Source organism: Lycorma delicatula, chromosome 2 (genome assembly GCF_047948215.1).
Source record: "Lycorma delicatula isolate Av1 chromosome 2, ASM4794821v1, whole genome shotgun sequence".
Lineage (NCBI taxonomy): Eukaryota > Metazoa > Arthropoda > Insecta > Hemiptera > Fulgoridae > Lycorma > Lycorma delicatula.
In genome coordinates this window covers 52,697,619-52,718,458 of record NC_134456.1, presented here as the reverse complement: position 1 = coordinate 52,718,458, position 20,840 = coordinate 52,697,619, and the positions used below count along the sequence as shown (strand labels likewise).

At 29.1% G+C, this 20,840-nt stretch overlaps 1 protein-coding gene across 6 annotated transcripts in view; it reads left to right on the top strand.

Moving 5' to 3' along the window:
* Ca-beta (Calcium channel protein beta subunit) overlaps window positions 1–20,840 on the top strand; it is a 222,683-nt gene that overhangs the window by 57,367 nt on the left and 144,476 nt on the right. For 2 of the 6 annotated variants that reach the window (XM_075355306.1, XM_075355311.1), the window contains exon 1: window positions 8,037–8,356. The exons of 2 other annotated variants lie outside the window; for them this stretch is intronic. In XM_075355306.1, the coding sequence (XP_075211421.1) occupies window positions 8,261–8,356 (96 nt within the window). In that variant the 5' untranslated portion in view covers window positions 8,037–8,260. Of the gene's footprint in view, window positions 1–8,034; window positions 8,357–20,840 lie in introns of those variants that run through there. 2 more of the 6 variants (XM_075355309.1, XM_075355310.1) reach the window with 2 other exon arrangements.

The window sequence follows — 20,840 nt, the reverse complement described above, 5'->3', positions numbered from 1 at the left end:
AATGCTTGAACAACATAATGTAAATGAAAACAAATAATAAACCTAAAAAAACAGAAAAAATGAATAAAAAATATATTTAAAAAAAAAATCAATACTTCTAGGTTTTTCTAAAAATTATTAAATATCAAAATATTTACTTGATAAAGCTGCAAACATTTTTTCAAAGCAGTTGTTCAATGTGGCCGCTATTCTGTACAGCACACAGTTCCGTTCGGCAAATCCATGCTAGCCGGGTACGTCTAATAAGATCATTATTATTACTGATATTAGCTCCAGCTTCTATTATACGATGTCTCAATTCTTCTAGTGTGCCAATACGAGCGGAATAGTCTAACTAACGACTTCATCCAACCACAAAGGAAAACTTCCTCTGGCGTGAGATCGGATGAACGAGGTGGCTATTTTACTGGTCCGTTTCGACCAATCCATTGCTTACTAAATGTGTTATTTAAATGACTATCACATCACGACAGCAGTGCATAGATGCGCCATCATTGAAAACTACATCTGCACTCTAACTGCATGTGAATTATCCTCCAAGAGTTCCATCAGATTTGTTTGCGAAAAATGCAAGTACCGGTTTCCATTCTCCCTTGGCGGTAAGAAAAAAAGAAAAAATTAGATAAAAGCCTATGGAGGTTATCACAAAGAAGACCATATCACGCATTAAAAGAAAAAGCGTGTTGGAAATGACTTGTAGTAGTCTAACGGGGATTTTCTTCTGCTCAAGAGTGAATGTTCCGATAATTTATATTGCCATTTCTTGAAAAACAGGATTCATCAGTAATTAGAGTATTACTAAGGAAATCGGGATGTTCACATTTTCTAATTAACCATCGACAGAATTTCATCCGTTTATCAAAATCAGATGGTAATAACTCTTGTACACGTTTTTTATGGAACGGGTAAAATTGTTGCTCCCGAAACGTTCGCCACCCACTTCGTTGCCAAAGATGAAAACGATGTGACAACCTTCTGATGGTTATCACATCTCTCACCGCAACTGGTGGTTGAGGTGGAAGATACGCATTCAAAACTGCTTCTTCAACCATGGCATTTCTCACAAAACGTTCACGAGTAGCATCGAATCGTTTTGGTTTAAGCATACCTGTTTGTCGAACTCGCTTCTCCAAAGCCTCAAATATTTTACAATCTGGATAATTTTCCCGGTATTCACGCACAGCAGCCAATCCAATTTTATTTACTTTACTATAAATTAGTAATACGTCCATCAACTCTCCAAATTAAAGCTAATTTGTGATATCACCCATTGTGAATGACTGACCGAACAATATCAGCACTAACACAGCTCAAATGAATATTCAAATGCTAGACCCTAGACTTAATTGTTGATCAGCTTTTATTGCCAACCTTGAAAAAATAAAAGTTTTTAATATGTTTTAGAAGGATGTCATTCAAATATATTTTTATATAAATATTATTTAATTTCTTTTAAAAATGTTTTCACCATTTTTATGTCAATTGTTCTGTTTAAAATCGCATCAGTTTTCTGATCCAGTTTGTGTGTTTTTTTTTTCTAAAGTTAAACTTCTCCAATTTTTGTTTAATTCAATTAGACGTTATTTAGATCAATTTTCTCAGAATTAAATTCTCTATAAATTTAAACAGAATTTTTTTTAATTTATTTGTAAATTAACGAAGTTATTTTATTCTAAACCTAAAATATTGTATTTTCCGCCAAAACGTTTTCGTGTTTTATCCCGTTTTTCTTAAAACCTAAAAGAGATAAACCACTTTTATTGAATTTCTTAGATCAAAAACCATAAGGAAGCACCAAATTTACCCCTCGATTTATTCCAAGAATTTTATTCTTAAAATTCTTACAGCATTTAACAGAAGGTTTAATTTCACAAAAGGAGCAAAAAGCAGGGCTAAATGTTTCGCAAGCCGAAACTTGCTAACGAACCGTTTTCTGACCTATGTTTAGATGAACCTTTTTTCTTAATTTTGGTTTTAAATAGTCATGCTATTTGGAATCACTCTGTATGTGTGTACACATGTACATACACACAGATTGAGTGCACTCTTTATATATAATATAATATATATATATATATAAAAGTGTTTTTGTTGACCTAGTAAAGTGATTAATTTTTTTTACAAAACTAATTTCATTCTTTTCCTACTTTATTTAAGGTCTCTTTACTTTAAACTTTATCTACATATTTAATTTTTGTTTTTTTTTTATGATACATTAAAAACAATAGAAAATGAATATCTATGCTCTTTTAGTTTTTATACTGTCAATATTTTCCTAATGTAAATCACTGGACATTCCCTAAAATTATTTCTAATTGTTAAATTTAAGTTTGATATCAATAAACATTTTCTTTTTCAGAAATTTTAGCGCCAGCAAGACCGCTTGGACTAACCTAATTTTATTGCCTTTTTTGTTCCTAGTTAAATTATTTTTACGCCATAAATAATAAAATGCATTTCTGATGAAATAAAATGTAAAGTTCTGAGGCACTGCATATGTTGATTTTTATTAATTAAAATAATATTTTTTTTGGGTTTTTTTCTAAACAACATTTAACATATAAAATAATACTGACAAAGTGAAAGTCGTAGCAGAAATATTTTTTATGTTTTGTAAAATAATTAAATTTTATTAATTTATAAAATTTTTTAAATAATGATTTTTTAGGTCTTTCTGATGTCAATTAATTTTTTGTATAGTTTAACGGCACAAAGACTGCTTAATTAACGTAACAAAATATTTGCACATACAGGTGGAAATATACGTGTGTATGCACTTATAAAACAAAGGCATTAGTAAAACACAGCAGGGTAAAACAGTGAACGGTATGTGGGTTTTAACAACGTTAACGTTATTTTATAAAGCTTCACTGCTTCAGTTAGTAAAGCTTCACTGAACTCTTTACTCATTTCACAAACGGCTAACACAGAAATAGATAAATGCTGGTAACCAGGTGGTTATAGACCTTTGCAAGGTACGATACAAAAGCATACATGTAGATTGTGCTGGCATCCTGACACGTATAACGTCGTATACACGTGAAATACCTAAATACTTGAATATAAAAGAAGATATTCATTAATCGCGTAAGACCTGTATGGATGCTGTGAATATAATTTTTTTACGTTTTCTTACAGTGATTCTTGACGAGAGCTTAAATGAGATTTGTGAATGACTGGAATCAACATTCCCAGAATTCCCTGGGTATAAAAGTAGTCTATTTTGATTTCCCACCGCTTTTCATAGCCTTTACTGTAATGTTCTATTTAACATTATGCAGAATATTCGTTGTGTAGCTAATAATGCTGTCTCTGAAATAATAGATATACAAAAAAGAAAACATTGTGGGAAGCATTCGCTACTTCATTATAATTGCATCAAAGTTGATCATATTAGCTTAATTGTTTAGAGAATTTGACGAAGGAATTTTTATTTATTTATTGCTTTATATCAGGATGAAATTGCACTTTACCAAAGATTGCATTTTAGAAATATTTAAAAAATATTTTACTACAATAATAAATCTTTTAATTTCTTAAAATAACTTACAAAACGTATAAGATATTATATACGAGTATGTACTTAAGGTTTACCTACCTACGTATATTTATATATTCACGTAATTTTTAGGAATAACTTTGTCCTAAGGTTTCTGTCAGTTTTATCGAAAAGAAAATTCTGTATTAATATTTTTTTTAAGTGGGGTTCTATTTTAAATTGGTTTTATAAAAATAAATGTTTAATTTTAGCTAATAGATAACCCATTTACCTTTCTTCATCATGGCAATTTTTTAGCAACTTATACTGATTTTAACAAAAACAAAATTGTTAAAATTGTACGTGATAATTCCATAACCATAATGTTTGTAGGCGACCTGATTGCGTCAAACCCTTATCTTACCTTAAATCAATGTACTAGAAAAAAATATATATATAGAAAAATTGCACGTACCTAATTAAAAGCCTTATACAGTACTTGTAATCATAATTATAGCAATTTAGAAAAAAAACAGTATAATAGAATTTTAAAATTCTTTTTTGCGATTTTTTACCAGAAAATTTTTTAAAATTACTTATTTTTTTAAATGCGATGAGTTTACAACTCCACCTTCTTGAAGAAAAATGGTTAAATGGAAGAAATGAGGTTAATTTTTTTGTTGCAAAAATCGAAAAAATCTTCTTTAATGAAAATAAATTGAGACCTAGTAACTGAGAAGAGTTACAAAATTACCTTTATTATTACTTTTTTGGTGTTGTCTACGATGAAAATTAATAGACATCAATTAGAATTTTTTAATCGGTGCTAAATTTGACAGTTTTTAAATTTTAAGAAAAGTTTTTTTTGGACACACATTTCTTAGTTTTTTGGGAGATAAGGATTACACATAAATGTTGTTTTTTAGAAGTTATTTTATAAACTTTTTGTTTATTTTTCAGACACCGAAATTGATGTTGCTATGGTTCTTAAAATACCAAAGAAAAAAGCAGAGAGTAACCGTTTAAAAATTATCATATTTTTTTTTTTATTCAACGAAATAAGTTATTTTTATACATTTTATTTCATTTAATAAATCTTCAATACAATTTATCTATACATTCGAAACATTAAATCTGTACCACCTACAAAACAAAATGTCCTGACTGACTCTTAATCAACGCCCAGCAAATATTTCTGAAAATAAATTGATGAAAATTTGTATACAGGCTTTTCTTACGCTGTAAGTGCACACTAACGTTTGAGTTTTTGAAAATTCGAGTTTAAATGGTTAAAATGGAGCAACAATGAAATTTACTATTTCTTTAATTTGCTAGTAACAAATGAAGATATCAACTTGATTTTTGGTGAGTGTAATCTTCATATGAATATCTAAATACGAATTTATAGATTTTTCGAAATTCGACTTTGAAAGTGGTGAAGATATGAAAAATTTGAAGAATAATTGCAAACTTTCTTCATTTCCAACTATAATAAACAAGATATTCAATGGATTTGGGCTTGCAAATACTCTTCAAGTAAATATTACAATCCATTTCACGGTTTTTTGAATTTCGATTTTTTAAGGAATACAACGGTGTACGGCGCGGCGGCTCAACTAATACAGCCACTACCACTGTTACTGAACATACAATGAAACTGGCTGCACCTGCCTTCGGTTACTTAACCAAAAAATATAAAATTAAAAAAAAAAAATGAGAAACGAAATATGATTACCTCCTAGTGGTCTATATGATCTCCTAGTGGTGTTTGTCTGGTTGAACTCATTTATACCTATTCGGGTTGGTAGTTCAGTTCCTTCGTTGTGTTTATAGTTTAGTCTATTTAGACTTTGTTGATGTGTTTTGTTTGAGTTCTCCGTAGGTAGTAGTACACAGATGGGAATATCGCTTGTCGCATTCGTATTGATGGCATCCTGGCTGAGGCGGACTGAAATATGTCACATGCCGAGATTTTGAAGACGACCTCCGGTAAAACCCATAAAAGCTAGGTACGGATGGTGGATGGAGGGTGTCTTCCCCTATGGGGTCAGGATGTCAGGTAATGTTAAGAACCGTGCAAAATATTTTTTTTTACGAAGGATGGTTAACCAGCTATAACTACTATTTTTAAGATGGAAGCCGACTATTTTTGACCCGCATTTTTCAGATCACTCAAAGTTTCAGGTCCTGTACTGACTAAATTGTTCTGAAGAAATTGCAATACATTGATAGGTTTTTTAAAAATTGAACGGTCTTTAATTTTTATTTATCATTATTATTTTCACAAGCATCAGTTTAATTAACACAAAGTTTTCAGGGGCAGAGCCTCCTGGGTAGACGGAAAGGGCGAGCGAAGCGGGTCCTGACCAGCTAGTACATAATTATATTAATAATAAGTATTTTAACGTGTTTTTAAAATATGTTTTGGGATGCGAATATGAGAAAAGTTCATCAATATCGTCACCCACCTTTTTATATTATAAAGAAAGAAAATGGCGAAAAAGTCTTTTTAAAAATATTCCGTCTGAAAGAAATTTATTCAATTTTTAATCTTCTGCAGTTTTTGTTCTTGAATTTTCTTTTCTACTGCAAGATGTATCCTTTGTAATTAAAAACAAAATAATGAGTTTTCTCCAAAAAGGGGACTACGATGTTAACCCAATAATAAATAAAGCCTTTGTTCAAATTTTCCAATAAAAGCAATTTTTCTTTAAAAGTAGGCAAATTGTATTAAGCTTTGTATATTTATTTATTTTTTTTTTTTTAATTATAACCTGTTAAATTCATAAAAAAAAAAAATATATATATATATATATATACATACATATACATATATATTTACTGTGTGTATGTGTGTACAGTGTGATTTAATAGAGAAAACGAAGGAAAATTAAAAAAAAAATTGGATATTTAAAATAATATTACAGTGTGTATGTACATATACTTAATATTTTTAGCCTATCATTTATTCTCAGTTTAAATAAAATTATCCTGCCAGTTTTATTAAAATTATAATTCCAATCCAGTTCTTAAAGCTAACTCAAAACAATCACTCGGATAAAGTTTCTAAAAATTCATACAACCGTATAACTTTTCTTGTATCAAATTAGGAAACACATTGTTTTTAGTAAATAAAAAAAAACGTATGGGAGTTGTGTGAAATTTTCTGTAATCTAAAAATCGTTTCTTCGTTCTATCAGTTTGTTGTTTCATTTACAATAATTGTGTTAATATAATTTTAATACAAAATTACGGTGTTCTTTTTGAAAGGAATGGGCGGATCCAACGGGAAGGGAAAATACGTTAAGTAATTAAATTACTTAAATTAAATTAATTAATAATTAATTATTTTCATAGGAAAATTAAAAAAATTTGAATTCATCTTTACCTATGAAACATTGATAAATTAACTATTTTTTCATGCACTGATAAACTATGAATAATTTACGAATAACCTTACCTTAATTTAAAATAATTGTAAAAAAATTAAAAGAAATATACAGTATTTAAGGGTTGTTAACAGCGTCCGATTCTTATGAATTATTCTTTCGTTTCCGTTGAAATAGGAAATTTTTCTGTAAAAGTACAATTTGGACAAGTAAACATCAAACAGATTTAAAACAATGTATTATCTGGGGATAATACATTTATTTCGGAGAATAGACCTATAATGAGTTTTTCCTTTGAACGATAGAAATTTGTATTTTTTAAATTTGACCCCTGTTTTACATTTTGTTTTCTTAAATGAGTCACGGCTATATAGCTCGTTCAAATCAAAATAATATTATTAATCCAACTAATGTTAGTTGATCATGTAATTACAGAGGAATTTAATGTATCAGTCATTAGCTGATACGATAATTTATGATTCTGAGAAGGAAAGGAACTAACCCTCGCAATATTATTTTTACAGTTGAGAACGCCTGTTTATAGCTGGCTAGGCTTTGTGTGGGGATAATAGCACTGAATGTCAAATTCAATTTTTGGGTTAACGATCGTATACGCATACATAATGTAAAATTATTTTTACATGGGAGGAATTAGAAGTAAAAATTCTTTAATGGCTCTATTTTGCGATTACTGTTTCTTAAATTAAGTAAAAATATATAAGATAAATAATGCAGGCCTATAAATGAAATATATTTTAATAATAATAGTTAACATAATTCTGTTCCATAATATAAAGTTTTGTTTAATGACTTTGTTTCACTAAAAATGGCGTAATAACGTGCAAACAGCTATAAACGGTGCGCATACGTATGTTTACTTTTGTACCGATAGAGTCGTACAACTTTTAGATACAATTTACTTCTGATTAAATGAGATTAAAAAACTTCACTCATTATAAAAAAGTGGATTATTATTTTTGTGATAAATCGATTGAAGAGGTTAGGATATTTCTTAGCACTGCATAGAAACAATGAGTTACGATTGAAGTGAAAGGTGTGTTTGTGTAGTGAATGTGTGTGTGTGTATGTTTTGGGTTCTGTATTGGGATCGATAAACGCGCATGTGCAGAAAGACTCTTTCCGCAGTGGTCTGTGAATCTGGCGTCTGGAGTCATCGTGTGATGGGTTCAAACAGGGGTTACCTCCTTGCGTTTAATGTTTATATACTGTTTGACATCCGGTATCGTGTTATAAAATGGGTGTCGGATAGTGTACGATAAAGTTTTTTAGTAATATAGTTAAAATATCGTTTCGTTTATTAGTGTTTTTTTGCAGTAGTAATTATAAAATTATATTTCTCTTTTGAAATGTCGTGATTCGTTCAACTAGATAAATGGTACACAAGTTGGGAGAAGAAAACAATTTAGGAACATGTCGAAACATGATCGGTTACAGTCAATGCAACCAAGGATACAAGCTGTTTACCCAGGTAACTAACCCGTTAATGTGTATCCAAGAAATGGCCTTATCCGAACCTAAACATAACCTTACTTTACCTAACTTGTGCTACGTTTTGCGAAGCTCCCTGCTTCCATACTTTATCATAGCGCTGCAGTTAACCTACCGTACTGCGGTCGAAAACATCTGCCGTATTAGATATGAAATATGTAATATCAAATATTACGTAGGATATAATCCAAAACTCTGTACGACTAAATATTAATGTATTTTTTAATACTTGACTTATAAATTGCATTATCGTAATAAATAAATAAAGCAAAACAGTTTAGGTTATCAAGTATCTAAATCAATAACATTCTGTGAACATTATTAAATTATGTTTTCATAAGGCTTGTCACTTTAATTTATTATTAAAAAATATAATCTCTTTTGTTCTTTGCTTTTGTTCATAGAATTGAACTATTATAAATTATTCATATATCGTTTCTGTTGCTTTTAAAAATGATTGTGCAGTTAATGTTTATTTTTTAGTACAGTTTTCAAGAAACTGATGTAATTTTATTCGTCTTAGCTACTGGTTTATTTTTAAAACCTATGTCTGGGTTTTAATTTTAATATTGGAAATCAAATATTGAATAATGCTATTTTTGTTAATTTCAATATTGTTGTAAAATCGTCTGTGTAATGTAATTAATTACATTCATGACTGGTCTGTAATAAACAGTCTTTAATACTTTCTGTATAAAAAATCTAAATGTTTATTTGTTGTTATTCCAATATGATGTTATCCTCAATTAGATAATTTTATTTTATAATTTGTTGTATGATTGTAAATAACATAAAAATGTGTATTTTCTCTTATTAATGATTTAAACACTGGTTGTGTAAGACAAAATTAATCTTAAAATATTAATAATAATAAATGTTACAGTTATAGTTTTCTTTTGACAGTTCAATTGTATTCATTGGTTTTATCACTCTTCTAATTTATCTGTAAAGATTTTATTGTTTGATTATTATTATTATTACAGTATAACAATCCAGATTAGGTTTAATGTTGCTGTACTAGCCTGTTTCTCTTATCAAAAGTAAATTATTCTATTTTAATGCAGTATGCTCTTGTATTTTGACTGCTATTCAAAGCATTCAATTGTGTGTTTTTTTATTTTTGTTTTACAGAAGTAACCTACTATTAAATTTGATCCAGCTCTATCAATTTTAAAAATACGGTAAATTAATAACATTATTATTTTGTGCTCTAAATTAAAATTCATTTTATTGAAATTAATCTAATTTACTTTGTTAAAATATGAACAGCAGCATTTTAGTTATTTATTAATATAGGTAATTTAAAAAGGATAAATGTATGTTATCCCAAAGTTTTCCTTGTTTACAGGTGATATTTTTAATTTGAATTATTTTGGTGTTTAAAGAAACTTTCTCACTGATTTTCTTATGTGGCCTGATTATTATTTCCTAATGTGTACCTTGCAATCTGCTCATCTAGTGAACAATAAGCAATCCTCTCCTGCCCCAATGAGAAAAGGATGATATGTATGACATGTAAATGAGGTGTAGTCGTGTATAGACTCAGCCTTAGATATGTAGTTAATTGAACCCAACCACCAAAGTTAGCTGTCTAATAATCAGATCCGTATAAAAACAACTAACTTTTACTAGGATTTGAACCTGACAATCTTCGACTTTGAAAATCAGTTGTTTAACAAGCAAACAAATTTGCGACAACTAGTTTACCACTAGACTAGTCCAGAGGGCTATGTGGTCTAATGATTGATGTAATTGTAAATTATCTTTCTGCTATAATGAAGGTGTAAAATCCAGTGAGATAAAAAAATTATTTTTGTTATAATTTCATTACATTGTTAATATTTTTCCTATTTTAAAAAAAATTACAAAGTTTCTATTAAGTTAAATGTTAAGTTAAAGTTTCTATTAAGTTAAATATTCAACTGATTATTTTTTGCTGTAACAAATTGTTTTTTCAAGTAGTAGGCATTTTCCAAGAAAATTCTTGTATAGGCACAATACAAGATAATTAAATAAGATTTGCGATTTTGTTTTTATACAATTTATTTTTTAAAGTAATATTTTCATATATTTGTTCAGTGCGTGGATGTAGGTTAATATTTAGAATCAGATTTAACAACTAAATTTCACGTTTTTAGTTTATTTTCTACTTCATATCCTAGGAGAAAATATCTTTCTTATATGTTTCATTTTATATTATGTATTTTTATTTCTCATTATACACAACTGTAGATATATGTGACTTTTATTATTCATTTAAGTCAGTTTAATTAAACACCTACTTTGTGGAGACCCTATCCACATTATCTCAGTATAATACCATTGTTTCCCACTGAAAAAGTATATTAATTTGTTGCTTATGCTATCTTCCTGATTATTTCTTATAGTTGTGATTCATGTGAGTTGCTAGTAGAATTATTCAGAGTTTCTTTCTGTGAGAGTAGGGTTGTTTATTATAAATACAGTTTCTGTAATAAACATAGTGAAAGGTATAGGTTAAGAGCTGATTATTATTCACATTTCAATGGACTTGGCATGCTGATAAGCATCACAACAGTATATTTAGTCCAATAAAGAAGGCGACAGAAAACCTCTTCATTCGTCACTTCCAAAGAAACTCTAGAACACCTATTATTCTGAAGGATGGCCTGCCATTTTTCTGACACTACTATTGGGTTATACCACCTAAACATACATACAATTGAATAGAATAAACCAAACTTAAAAATAACTAAAATATTAAATCAGTTATAGAAAAATATTGTTTGAAATAATTAATGCGGAAGTCTCTGGTTATTTTGTGGATTTGTAATTAATTCATTGTTTATAGGTACTGCATTCTGTATTTTTGGTAGTTAGTGTACTTACTATTTGTTAAATCCTGGGTCACTATGACAGAGGTTGTGTTGTTAATAGAACCATATTATAATATAATTGTTCTGAACAAGCTTCAATATCAATCTTCCACATGAAAAGATGCTTGCTCTCTGTGCCACCCCAACACAGGCTTATTAATATCAATGTTTCAGTCTTATACTATCAATCCAATTAGAAAATAGAAAGCCAGTTGCCAACTTCCAATTATAGTAACTAAAATTGGGTTATTTTTTAATAAAACAATATATAGCAGTTACAATTCACAAATATTTTATATTTTTACCTTAAAAATTACTTAATTGCATAAGGTGTTATTGTTTCCCATAAGTGATCAAGACCCTTGTTATCTAGGGATAAGATCTCCAAACTACCCTTCTTACGGGAATGACACACATCTTCAACAATCAAATTATAGATGGCTATCTTATACTCTAGTTCCTTCTTTTCTCGTTTACTTGCTAACATCCTGCAGTGACTTAAGGATAATGCTTAGCTATTAGTGAAGGTTTTAGAGGTACAAGAGAAGCTTCTTGACCTTGTTTAACTGAGCAATTTACCATTCTGTTTCAAACTACACTCTGACTGGAAAAGATAAACTTTGTTGTCACAGTCAGTTCATTAATGTTTTAAGATTTTCCCAAATTAGCACCCTAAACTTGCATGAATATGATTCCACAGTCCTCAAGTTCTGATGACTAACTCTGAATGTTAGAAACTTAGTCCTTTTTTTAGATAAACCTAATGGTTTTTCCTATATTAAAGTCTTATTTCTCTAAAAAAAATTTTCGGACAATTTTCATTAAAATTTTATATTACCAAGAACTAAAACAAACTGAATTATACATGTGGTACCAGTAAACAGATCTGACGACTGTATGCCAAATGTTATAAGGCTTACGACCTTTAATGCTTTTTAACAAAGGATGGGGTTGGTTGAACAGCTGTTAGATCAATTACCACACAATTTTGCGCAAAAAGATTTGCATAAAAGCTATAAGTATGAAGCTATAAGTGGTCTAAGAAGATGTGGGGCTAGATGGAGTATTGAGGATATAATGTGAAGAAGTTGAAACTTTTAATGTGGATGAATGGAGGGACTGACAAAGATTATGTGCATGGGTTCAAATCTCAATCCAGAATTTAACTTATGGCAATATGAAACTAGTTAAATGTTTTTCAGTTAACCAGATAAACATTTAATGTCATTTTCATATTTGTTAGTCTATTAAAATTATTATGTTGACATAATAATTACTGCTTAGTTGCAGCAGTTTATTAATCAACCGAACGCGTAAGTTAATCATGTGTTGCATAATTTTAAGTTACTGGTTGTAACTTGAAATTCATTTATTATTTTCAGTATGGGAGGTAGTAATTGATGTTGCCTTTTGCTCTTTACTAACAGGTAACTCGTTCATATATGTAGCATAACAACTAAATCTTTTGTAACTCTAACATCACCTGTTATAAATTTGAGGTTGCCTCAGTTGGCATTGATGGCTGCAAGTAATTTTTGTATAGCATAAATTCAAACGTTTGCCGGTCTTTATCAAATGTTTGGAAAGAAAAATTTGTTTTGTTTCATAAAAGAAATGGAAACAGAAATTATTATTGTTTACTTTAGTAAAAAGTAAACAATTACATTTCACATGATTAAATTTAAATATTTAACTAAAAAATTTTAATATATTCTAAGGTTTATATTTCACTTTTTTACTTCAACATAAAAATATTTCTCATTATTTCCTCTTGTTATGATCGGGAAAGTTATCTCTCCTTTATATTATTCGTGTTAGGTTGATGCATGCATTCTTATTTTTATTTCAACTCGATTAATTTTCAACATCTTATCATGAAATGTGTAAGATGCTAAAACTTTAAAATGCTAAGAATGTTTTACATGCTTTTTATTGGCATGGGTTGATATTATTCATATTGACGCTCTAATAAAATCAGTTTGAGTTTTATTGAGCTTTTATGTCATCATATGTGGTTCACTCTAATAGAAACTGAAAATGAATTATATAAGTCGTAAGTCGGAAATTTTTCACAAGGAAAATATTATGATTTCAGATTTTGTACTAGTGTTTGATTTTCTAATTACAGGAAAAAAAAGAAAAACATGTATTTTAGACTTATTTATCAGATGGAACATGTTAGCTTACGTATTATGATTTTTCCATACTTTTTTTTTACCTCGAATTTAATATTGGTGCACAACTTTACAGAACCCCTAGTTGTTCAGTAATTCGTGTTGGTATTTTTTTGGACATCCATTTATTTTCAATCTTCGGCCAGTGTGAGCTAAAAACATTTAAAATAAAAGTTGTCCTCATAATTGCCTTAATATCTGTGAAAAAAATATTAGGCCCTGTTTAAACCAACAAGTGTCTTTTTTTTATTTATAAAATCTTAAGATAGGATGAGTCGCCAACAAGCCCACAGGCCCAGTTATCCGTCCTAAGAAAGTTTCCACCCTACCAACTGTTAGCTTTAGTATTCCCCATTACGTATAATGTTGAATACTGTCAAAAGAAAGAGATATACATCTTAGATTGCTAGTTCCGATATAATGTATTGGACATATACAGGAATTTATAGATATCTCTGATATTTCATTTTACTTCCCTTATTAGTCTTAACGGTGTTTCTATTAGAAAAAATAATGGTTCCATGGATATTTTTAATTCTCTGCACATTTAGGTTTAAGTCAAAAAATACTAAAATATTGTTTAGAAAATTACGTCTGTATCTTTTGACATTTTGATCGTATTTCAGGAACAGTATAACATATTTTCATAAAATTTGATACAGTAGCCTGAGCATTTTTGAGATTTGTTTTTCTGATATAATATATTAGGATATTAGAGGTATATTAAAGGGATGCTAAATTTTGTTCAGGTTTGGATTTCATCATAGTTTTAATCATAAAAATAAGGCTGTAATTGTTTTTTAAAAAACACTTAAATCTTTGTAAATATGTCTTACTTTTGATTGGTTCAATCTTTCTGATCGATTTAGTTTTTTCTATATTTCTTGATTAAGCTTTCCAGTCAAAAAAGTAATAGTTTTGAAAGTTTATTCTAGAAGTAGAAGATAAATAGGTATTTAAAAAAAATGTTTGGTTTAAATAGTGCAACAAGTACACATTTAATGGTTTATTAACTACGTGCATCTCAGAAAATTTACCTTGATAGATTGTTTTGAGTTTATATAGTCACATCTTGTTTAACAAAACTAAATTTTTTGAAATTTTTTTTTTTTTAATTTGCGAGTATGTTTCCTACAAATGGAAAGATCGTCTTGGGTCGGTCGACCTGTATGAAAAATTTACTAAATATCAAATAGATTTTTTGATTTTTATTAAATGTTGCAAAATTCTTAAATGTTTTGAATAATTCAGAAAAGAGCAAGTTTTCAAGCAAGACATGAATAAAATATTTATTTCCTCGAATTGATGAGCTTACGCGGTTTCGACTTCCGTTGTACACACTTTAGTTAGATATGCACGTAGTGTGGGTTATGCTAAATTAACGTAGTACGTACAAGCAGGACGTGAGCAAGTTTAGCGAGGTGCGTTGTTAAGGGATGTTGGGTGCGAAGCAAGCAAGGACGACATATATATATATATATATATATATATATATATATATATATATATATGTATACAGCTTATAAATGCAAACGCACAGTTGGGTGTGAGTAGTTTATGTTTAGACAGCAACTTAGTAACCTGTAGCTATATACGGTTAATCGTATTACTGATATGTTGAATATGTAATGGATTATGCGGTTGTCATTTGCTACAGTATTAATTTTTTTATTCTCAATTAACTCCCTCATGGTGATGCGGTGGTGTAATAACGGTGGGGTTAGTAGTATGAATATCACTGACGCCCTAGTTTCAAGGTCGTACGAGCGTTTCAACTTTATAATAGCTAGCGCGCTGTACATACCAATGTCGTTGTTACAGTAAGACAGACAGACAGTGCACCGATAATGATACGAGTTATTGTTGTTTCTAGTGGTTTTAATAGGTCGAATCCATTAGGTATATTAAAATGCAATTCCAAGAATAATGATAATAAATTAGACTATTTTTAATTATAATGTTTTTAAGAAATAATCTATTTATTACTTTAATTTCTTGATCGTTCCTGTATTATCAGTACTATATCTCGTGAATTCAAATAAAGTTTCCTTAATCAATGTTTTTATTTAAAAATTGTTTATTACAATTTATTGACAAATTAACCAACATGCACAATGTAGTAATAAATTCGTAATACCGCATTTCGTTTGTTAATCATATACATTCATTAATGTTTATAGTTAATCGGTAAAAAAAAATACTAAAATACATATAAATAACTTCCGAAGTTATAAAAAATATTACGTTTATTTATAAAATAGGCTGTAACACAAATTTACTGACAATGTTTGTAATGTTTTTATCATTAGAAAAAGCGGTTCTTCAATTTGTTGCTTTACTCACATGATCCAATATTTCTTATGGGATTTAAAGAATCTGAAGTAAATGTAGCACTGATCAGAGTTTCTATATAAAAGTAATGATGATTATTCTACAATCAGTCTGATGAACGCAGTTGGTCGTAATAAATTAAATATCATTTACGAACCATATCAGCTCGATGAATTACTTGTTATTAGTTCCTCGCTGTAACTAATAAGGCTAGCATGAGATGTTTATTGTTTGTGGAACCCATCGTGCTGGTTTCGTTGATGATTACTGCTGTGAATGAGATCGCTACGAACATAGGTTATGCTACCGACAAAAAAAAAAAAACAGTTTAACTTCTTTGGGTCTAGGTATGTCAGATTTACCTAACCTATACCACCTAAATTTTTCCCTTGGACTCGCCAACAACCATTTCAAAAAAGTTTTAGAAACGATTCCCTTTTAGAATTTTTAAGATTGTTTTTATCAAAGCTTTTACGGCCTTATTATGCATAGATTGAATTAATCTATTCATAGATTAACTTATTATATTTAATTTATTAGAAAAATAATTATTTTTCTAATAATTATTTATTTCATTTTTATCTAAACATCTGAGGTGAAGAAATCTTTTTGCCAAGAATAGGGTTTCTTGTTAATGTATTTACTACATGTCTGACAATCGATCCGAACGCTGTAAGACAAGAACACAGTCAGGAGGTAGATGGCCTCTATACATTTTAAATATCTTTACTTCTTTATTATTCATTGAGTCGATTAAAATTAGCCCACCGAGCTGGTCTAGTAGTTAAACTCGTCATCGCAAATCATCTGATTTCGAAGTCGAGAGTTCTAAGGTTCAAATCGTATTTAAGCATCTTGTGAGCAACATTTTTAGTACGACAGTGGTTTGTGGGTATTCCATATTTTAGATAAAAATATAACTAAAAATATACAACAGAAAAAAGTTTTGGCTTTATAAATCAGGTTAGAGATTAATAAATTTGTACACTTCTAAAAGTCGAAATTGAAGGAAATTAACAAGTAGTTTTTTGAAATACTTTTAGTAATTTTTTTAAGCCTGTTTTGTTATTATTTAGTTTATTTTTATAATTCTTTGAAACTAAAAATTTTGTTTATAATGATAAAACAACACTCGTATTTTAAAAGATTTTGTTTATTTATAATAAATATTTTAATGAAATATTTGAAAATATTTTGGTTGTAATTTTTCTAATAGATTATATTCCTTTCTATACTGCGCTAATCTTTACTTTAACTCTGTATACTCTGCTTAACTCTATATACTTTTTACATTCTTTATCCTCAACTATCTGTTTCTTGTATTGTTTGTCTTCTTTACAGTTTTTACTTTCTACACCACCTTCTAGAACTAAACATAATAACCTTGATTATCTTAATAATATTGGCTCATCACGTTTTACATCTTTGATAAGATTTTGCTACATCTTTTCAAATTCATCATCTAAAAAAAAACAAACAATAGATTTCGTAAATTTTTATTTTTTGTTTTAATAGAAACAAGTGTTGTTCCTTTTTACAGAGAAATTTTGAGTTAAGATATACCTTCGGTGTAATGTTTTGATTTATTATGTAGTTTTGAAATCTTTTAATCCTCTACAATAATTAAATGCATTATTTAAAGTAAAAGGTTTCGAGCGATACCATAAATACTTCCCGTTTAAATTATTTTAAAGTAATAAATAATTCATAGAAATTTTTTTTTTATGACCGATGAATTGAATAGATGAGTATAGTCAATCGTAAACACTATCAGAAAATTTTGCGATAGCGTCATTCATAATTCGGTAACATTCACTGGACTGATTGTGAAAATTTAACTTGAAAGATACAGAAAACTGTTACGATGTGTTTCTCAGGTAAGTGTTCCTTTGCTAACAGCTGGGTAGTTTCCCACTGATTATCTTATTGTTTCTATTCAACTTTTTTGGATGTTTTATTAAATTATATTTGGTCAAATTATTGAATTCTATTACAATAAGATTTGAAATGTCTTATTAAAACTCTACACTTACATTATGTTTTTTTATGCGCCGATAAGTTAGTTAATCGAGCAGACTGATTTACAGTAAATTAAAAATTATAACATCCACATATGTTTATTTAATCCAGCGTGCAATCTTTAAAAAGAAGAGTGTTTCTAAAATAGTAATATAATCTACTTTTGTCAAATCTGATTAGAACCATTTTTGTATTAAATGCTTCAGGGTTACGAGAAAGTTTTTATTCGGTTACCATATTAATAAATACATAATCATTTACAATATTTCTGACCAGTTTATTTAAAATAAAATTAAATCCTTTTACACAACACTGTAATATTTAAATGATTAACTGATATAATTTTATTTTGATGAGGTTTTAAACAGCAAACAACTAATATAGAAGACACTCTTATCAGCTTTTATAAAAATAAAAATCTAATATAAAATGGTTTTTTAGGATTTCTCCTGTAGATATTATTTCAAAAATTGTTTAATGTAACCGGTTCATTGTATATAGAAAACTACTAATTAGTGAGCCTTATTTATTCCCGTTTTTAGCGTAAACTTAAATTTGTGTTACTAATGTATTTTGATATGTCTACATTCTACGGCGCCGTAGCTGATACCGATCTACGTATACGGCTTGAAAAAATGGAAAATAAAGTTTTTTTGTCTTTTATAAATTTTTCGGAAGTCGGAAATTTTCCGGAAGTAATGTGTGGTACACATTACCATAGGTGGTAGCTTTCTTATGAAATCTTCCTGAAACTGAACCACATTAAAAGACAAAAAAAAACTTCATTTTACTACAAAAAAAAAATTATTTAAATATTTTTTTTTACTTTTTTTTATTTCTAAAACTTCATATATATATATATATACATTTCACTTTCTTGTGAACACGATAACTCCCGTAATTTTGCGCCAATCACTTTCAAATTGTTACATAAAATACGACCCAAAATCTCGGTCGAGTTCGTTAATGGGCAAAATCGGACCATGGGGATGGAAATAAGTGGGCTTTTTCGAAAAAACAAAATATCGCTATAACTTTCTCATTAAGTAAAATATCGAACTCGTTTAAAGTTCCTACTATTCTTTGGTTAAAGGCTTAAAATATATCAAAGTAAAGTCTTTTGATATCACCAACCATTGGCCCAGGGGGCGGACAAAATGGGATTTTGAAGACAAAAAAATCTTACCTCCCTGAATAGGCACAGTATCGAATCGGTTTAAAGTGGTCGTTATTCCTCTAAGCATTACCTAAATCTTTGTTGTAAACAATTTTTGTTATGATCAACCCTTACGGCAAGAGATGACCAAAAGTTTGCTGAAATTGAAAGAAGATGGAGCTTGTCGTATGCTAAACATGTGAAACTTTTTTTTCACATGCGACCATTGTCGTATTGATAAATTTGAATTTTTTCTTAACTCTAAAGTGGAAATCTATTTATCTCCTATTTAGCACCGGTGAAATCTACCTCCGCCTTCCGGCGTGCCGAAAGGGATTTTTTTTATTTTAAGTCATTTTATTTTTTTTAAATATGTTTGTCTATATTTAAAAACTATTTAAAAATATAAAAATAAATTTTTTAATGGTTTTTAATATTTGAATATCGGTTAACTGAAAGTAATGTTATGTGTATTAAACGGAATCCTAGAGCGACAAGTGCTGTAAATATTATAATCTGATGTAGTACAAACGTTAGTAGTTTATATTGACCATATCGGTATCGCTTACGTTGTTAGTAATGTTTATTGCGTCATAGTGAAGTTAATAAAAGATACGACAGTTTTAGAGGAGAAAAGTTGTGAATGACGGACTGTTCCGTGTATTTTTGGGAACTAAACGGCAGGAGCCAAGACCAGATGATATTGAATTCGTCAAAACTCGGCGGAGATGAAACGAACGAGCGAGCAAGATTCTCTCTTTTTACGCGTCATCATCGCAGTCGTCGGTTCATTCATAATTTCCAAAGGGAGCTAAGCAACAAGGATCGTCCATCCGTCCCTTGCCCTCCCACTCTTCTACCGATTCCGACTGACCTAAAAGTACGCCCGCTCTCTTTCGGCCTCCTCTTCGCTTTCTTTTCTTTTTCTATCTTCCATGACTGAGAGCTACCCGAGGTCATGAGCGCGCGCAACCGATCACCGACACTCGTCATACGCGTTTATACATCGACATGTGTGCGCACGCACCCTGTTTTTCTGTGCCAACTTTTTATCGGCATATCTTAAAAACTTAGGTTATAGCTGAACCATTCTTCCCTAAATATACTAAATTAGAAAAGATAGATCGACGTTCGTTTTACCACCAAAATTTAAATTTTTTTTAGGCCTTCATTCTCCTCTTAATTTCCTTTTTATATACACATATTGCGGAAGTTATGTATGTTATAATTTCTAGTTAGCGAAAATCTTAGAGATGTACATTCATCTTATTAATACGCTGTTTTTTTTTCATAAACATAAAAATATGCGAATTAGTAGTAACCGCTTATTTTTTTAGTAAGGGAAATTTGTATATAAGGGTAATTTGTATATGTTATATTAATAATAAACGAATAAACTGACTTTCTGGGTGGGTAATCGTCGGGAAAAAAGTAAGATTGACTTCTCAATAAGACGAATTTAAAGTTATTTGTTTTTTAATAGTTAACGTTTTTTTGAAAATTTTCAGTGCTATTAAATTTAATCGATAAAAAATAACGAAAATTGAAGATGTTTTGTTAATTTTAGATATATTTCCTCCTATAGATGGACGTTCAGTGAAATTAAAAGTATAAAATTTATCTAAACTTAATTGCGATTCCATTGAAAGTTTGTAAAGTTTTGCATAGATGTACCAAGAGATTTCATTTATCATACAGATTTTCTATGTTTAATTTTATTTATCAAAATCTTAATGGATGGTATATCATTTGAATTTTTGCTAAAAATAATTAATTTTATTTTTTAAATTTATAATTATTTTCAAAATCTTTAATAATTTTTTGGTAATACGAGTACGTTTCTTGTAGTATTACGGATCTATGATTACACTCATGTAATTCATAGCAGTCAGTACTTGATACAATTTTTTATTATGAATAATCATTAAA